The sequence below is a fragment of the Camarhynchus parvulus genome, chromosome 4, assembly GCF_901933205.1.
Source record: "Camarhynchus parvulus chromosome 4, STF_HiC, whole genome shotgun sequence".
In the NCBI taxonomy this organism is placed as follows: domain Eukaryota; kingdom Metazoa; phylum Chordata; class Aves; order Passeriformes; family Thraupidae; genus Camarhynchus; species Camarhynchus parvulus.
This window is the reverse complement of record NC_044574.1, coordinates 13258706-13263385: the sequence shown is the minus strand read 5'-3', so window position 1 is coordinate 13263385 and position 4680 is coordinate 13258706. Positions and strand designations below refer to the sequence as shown.

At 57.2% G+C, this 4680-nt stretch overlaps 1 protein-coding gene across 1 annotated transcript; it reads left to right on the top strand.

Annotated features, from left to right (window-relative positions):
- The first annotated feature begins 1091 nt into the window (after positions 1-1091).
- MSX1 (msh homeobox 1) lies at positions 1092-4109 on the top strand. The gene is made up of 2 exons (XM_030948413.1): positions 1092-1637; positions 3094-4109. The coding sequence occupies exons 1-2, from the start codon at positions 1184-1186 to the stop codon at positions 3522-3524; spliced, it is 885 nt and encodes a 294-aa protein (XP_030804273.1). The 5' UTR covers positions 1092-1183; the 3' UTR covers positions 3525-4109.
- The last annotated feature ends 571 nt before the right edge of the window (positions 4110-4680 follow it).

Sequence of the window (4680 nt, the reverse complement as noted above, 5' to 3'; positions counted from 1 at the left end):
AGATAAGTGTGTGGAGCTGCGCGCAGGACAACTCATTTCAGTCAGATCCTGTTGCTTATCAGTTAATAAAATGTCTATTATATCAATTCATTTCATAATCTACATGCTTCTAATCTACCATCTTTATAGGGTCCAGTTAAAAGGAAAGGGAATTCGCTGTCCCTCCCCGTTTAGATAATTGCCCTTAAATGACTGCAAGAGGCTCTTGTGTTCCGAGGAGATTAGAGCCCTGCAGCTATCAATAAACTTTTCTCAGCGAGCGGCCAATCCCGTTATTAGAGAACGGCTCCGTTTTACTGCACATCCGTCCTGGGCGCGGGGATAAGGGATCGTAAAACGAATTAACAAAACAAAATAGCCGGGACTTTAAGGGCTCAGGGGCTTATATGTTCCTTTTTAAGTGAACGAACATTTCGTTATCTGCAGACACGCACACATCTATGCCATAAAAAGTAGCTCAAATTATGCGTTGTGTATGCGGGTACGTATATAAACGCAGATCTCCACAGTCACATCGAACACACCGCAGGGCCGGCGATCGTGTAAAAACCAAACCAACCAACCAAGCAAACAAAAAAAAAAAAAACCCAAACAAAACAAAACCAAAGAAAGAAAAAAACCCGAAAACCTAAAAAAACCTCAAAATGACAGCAGAACGGGCAGGGTCTCCTTCCCTTTGAGAGGTCACTCTCGGGACAGCCCGGTATTTGCTAGTTTTGAAGAAGAACGGGCTTAGGCTCGCTCCCTTGCTCCTTACGAACAGAAAGGCCGGCATCTTTCCCCGAGTTTTGAGCCTTCCCATCTCCGCAGCGGAGGGCTGCGCCGGCTACCCCGCTCCCTTGTCTCCGTCCCGAGACGAGAGCCGGGGCGTGGAGCGGGCCCGGGAGACGCGGAGCGGAACCGAGGGCTGACCGCGGCGGGGCGGGGCGGGGCCAGGACCGCCGTCGGAGCGTCCAGCGCGCCCCTCCCTCCCGTGCGCCGCCGGGGCCGCAGCCAATGGGGCGGCGCGGCCCCGCCCCCCGCGCGCCGGTTGGGCGGAGCCGCCCGCGCGCCCCTTTATGAGGCGGCGCCGGCGGCGTGGGGCCGGAGCGCGTTGTTGGCTGGTTGCGTCTCCCGGCCCCATGAGCGGCGGTGCTGATCGCTCCCGCCCGGCGCTGTGGTGGCATCGGCCGGCTGCCCCTGCATGGCCCCGGCTGTGGACATGACCGCCGCGCCCACCGGGGTTCGCAGCGACGAGTTGCCCGCATCCGCCTTCAGCAGTCCCGGCGGCGGCGCGCTCCCCGTCGCGACGGCGATGGGCGGGGAGGAGGAAAGCGACAAGCCCAAGGTTTCCCCAGCCCTCCTGCCGTTCAGCGTGGAGGCGCTCATGGCCGACCACAGGAAGCCGGGAGTCAGGGACGGACCCGAGGGCGCCGGGCCCCCGCCGGCCGCTGGGGCGGCCCCCCGCGCCAGCCTCAGCCCTCGGCTGGGCGCGCTGTCGGCGGAGGCGCCGCCTTCCCCGCTGCCCCTCGGCGGACACTTCTCCGTCGGGGGGCTGGTCAAGCTGCCTGAGGACACGCTCGTCAAGGCGGAGAGCCCCGAGAAGCCGGAGCGGAGCCCCTGGATGCAAACCCCACGGTTCTCGCCGCCTCCCCCGAGTAAGTAATGGGATGGGAGACTCTGTGGGCCGGCTGCGACCTTCCGCGGGGCCGGGAGGACCGAGGGCAAAGCTGCGCGGGTGGCCGGAGCTTTCCTGTCGCTTTCGCCCTGCCTGCCTGTCCTAGTGTATTTTTCCGTGCACTTCGCACTTTTCTGGGCCAGTTCGATCCGTCCGAAGTACTGAACGGATTCGAGAGTGTGTGTAGGATGGCTGCGAGCGCACAGGAAGAGCGGCCGTGCCAGGCTGAGATCTTGTGCCAAACATTAACCGTGGGGGGGGAAGTTTAAGAAGAAAAACCAACGCGGCCAGCCTATTAATTTAACCTGGGGCTCGAAGTAGCTATGTAAATTTTGACTCAACATCACTGAGTCTCTCCTCAGAAAGTGGCTCTAGTAATTCTATAAGGATGCGCGCAGACCGGCTTCCTGGAAGCGGCAGTTTTGCGGGCTTCAGCCCCACCGGCTGCTGTCTTAAATGGCGCATGTCCAAAGTTCGAAGAACCACGATCAGTTATATTTTCCTGCTTTAATGCAGAGAGGTCTAAATTAATACGAATAACAGCGTGAAAGCCGAGATCAGAGAAGGCCGGTAATTTCCAGGGGCTGCGCTGAGCCCGGGTCTGGGCAGCATGGGCCGGCTGCCCTCGGCCTGGCCGCGCTCCCTTCCTGCCAGGGATCCCGTGCAAAGGGATGACCTCGGTCTGAGGCTCTCCAAGCGTTCGGGGTGCCCTTAGCAAAGCTGCAAACAAAGCTGCTTTTTCTGTCCCTTGGAAAACGGCAGGTTTCCCGACAGGACTTGTGTAGAGCAAAGCAGCGGTTTAATTTATTTAAATTGCAAAGTAAAATTTGCTGTTGCTAAGTAAACCGGGACAGATGGATATTGAAGATCCTTAGAAATGTTAAATAAGAGGAGAGGAGCAGACCGGTGAAGAGTGGTAGATAGAGCATGAGTGTCAATTCAGACCTCGTAATTAATTACATGCTTAATCCGGTTCCCAGGGGCCTAATGAAGAGGGTGTGAGACTGAGAAGCCAGCCCGTTTTGTTTATTTTTTTTCCCTGTAATCCAATAAAAAACCAGGACTTTTTTCTTCTTTTTGGAGGGCCATTCTCTTTATTCGCGTCTCCTGTGCATGAGCCAGGGTAGCCATGAAGGCGGGAGGTGCAGGGTTTGTGGGTGTCTGATTCCTGCCCGTTGCCGGGCTCTTTTCAATGGAGTCAGAGCTTCCTGATACGAAGGACAGCTCTCTTTTTTTAGAAAGAGAGACGGCAATTTTAAGTGTGCCCCAGGCTACCCTGGTGGTTTTGGGGCACCTTGCTTCAAGTGGGACCCTACCTCTGCCTTTCTCCACCTCAGCTGTGGTAGGGTGGGGGCTCTGCAGGCTGCGGGGGTTTGGCCACTTGCTAACCGAGGTGTCTCTTCTTTCCCCTCTTCTCCGGCTGCTCCCGGGCACAGGACGGCTGAGCCCGCCCGCCTGCACCCTGCGCAAGCACAAGACCAACAGGAAGCCTCGGACGCCCTTCACCACGGCGCAGCTGCTGGCCCTCGAGAGGAAGTTTCGGCAGAAGCAGTACCTGTCCATTGCCGAGCGCGCCGAGTTCTCCAGCTCGCTCAGCCTCACCGAGACCCAGGTGAAGATCTGGTTCCAGAACCGTCGCGCCAAGGCCAAGAGGCTCCAGGAGGCTGAGCTGGAGAAGCTGAAGATGGCAGCCAAGCCCATGCTCCCGCCTGCTGCTTTTGGCATCTCCTTCCCACTGGGCGGCCCGGCCGTGGCCGGCGCGTCCCTGTACGGCGCCTCCAGCCCTTTTCAGCGGGCAGGGCTGCCCGTGGCTCCTGTGGGACTGTACACAGCACATGTGGGATACAGCATGTACCACCTCACATAGAGCCTGAGCCGAGCCCAGCCCAGCACTGCTGACTGCCTGCTCCCGCTGGCTGCACACACACTCCCTCCCTGCTCCTCCGGCTCTTCTCTGTGGACTTCCCCATGGAGCCTATGGCAGAGACTCCTCCAGTTTGGCTCTGCTTGACCTCTCTGCTTCCCCCTCTGATGCTGAGCCCTTATCCCAGCACTGTTCTGATCTCCTCAGCAGTCCTGGGGAGCTGGCAGGAACCTGAGGCAGGCATTGCCCCATCTTTTTCCAGATGCAGGGTGGTGATGTGTCCTGCTTCTCTGCGTCCAGCTGGCAGCCTGCAGAGAGCCCCCTGACGCAGGGGAAGGAACTGTGGAAGAGGTGGAAAAAGGGGACTGAAAGACAGGACGTTTCTCTTACTTTCTGCAAGGCGAGGTCAAGAGACAGAAGTGTAAAACAGCCTTTCCCATTCCCATGTAACAGTGCTGTCTGTTACTTTGCTCCTCCACCAGCTCCTTTGGAAGGGGCTCTGTGTACTATGTAATATACTGTATATTTGAAATTTTATTATCATTTATATTATAGCTATATTTGTTAAATAAATTAATTTTAAGCTACTGTTTGATGCAATTTGTTTGCTCTTTGCCCTCTCGGATGTGACAGAAGAATTGACTGAATTTTGTGTATCAGGATGAGAGAGGGACCGGCTCTAAGCAGCCGTTTTCCCTCTTCTCCAGGAAACTTCAGCCTTGGATGGTGAGACAGCAGCTGAGTTTTCAATTTTCTGTGTATCCCGGAGCTGTCCTGTCCTCACAGCTGCTTGAGGTTTCCTCCTTTCCCCCCGCTGCTCCTTGCCAGCAGTTCCCTCCGTATTGGTGCCCCGAAGGTGCATGTGATCGCTGCTGCTTCCCCCAGCGGCGTTGGGATCGGCCGTGTTTCCTTGGCCCTAGGAAAGAGAAAAGTTGCTTCTCTCCCTACCCGGTACCTGTGTCTGGGAGGGTCCCGGCCGCAGCCCCCGCTGGCTGTGAAGACTGGGGAGGGCCTGACATGTCCCACACCTCAGCGCCAAGCGTAGTGCGACAGAAAGGGCTTTCCCCAGAGCTCCGTTTGTCGGCCGATGTTACTCGGGGGCACGGAGCACCGGGATTTGGGGCGGTGGGGAGGAGACGGACTGTCGCGGTTCGGCTGG

Coding starts and splice junctions, on each gene's coding strand:
- MSX1 (XM_030948413.1), top strand. CDS start 1,184: ATGGCCCCGGCTGTGGACATGACCGCCGCGCCCACCGGGGTTCGCAGC. Junction 1,638..3,093: donor GTTCTCGCCGCCTCCCCCGA/GTAAGTAATGGG, acceptor TCCCGGGCACAG/GACGGCTGAGCCCGCCCGCC.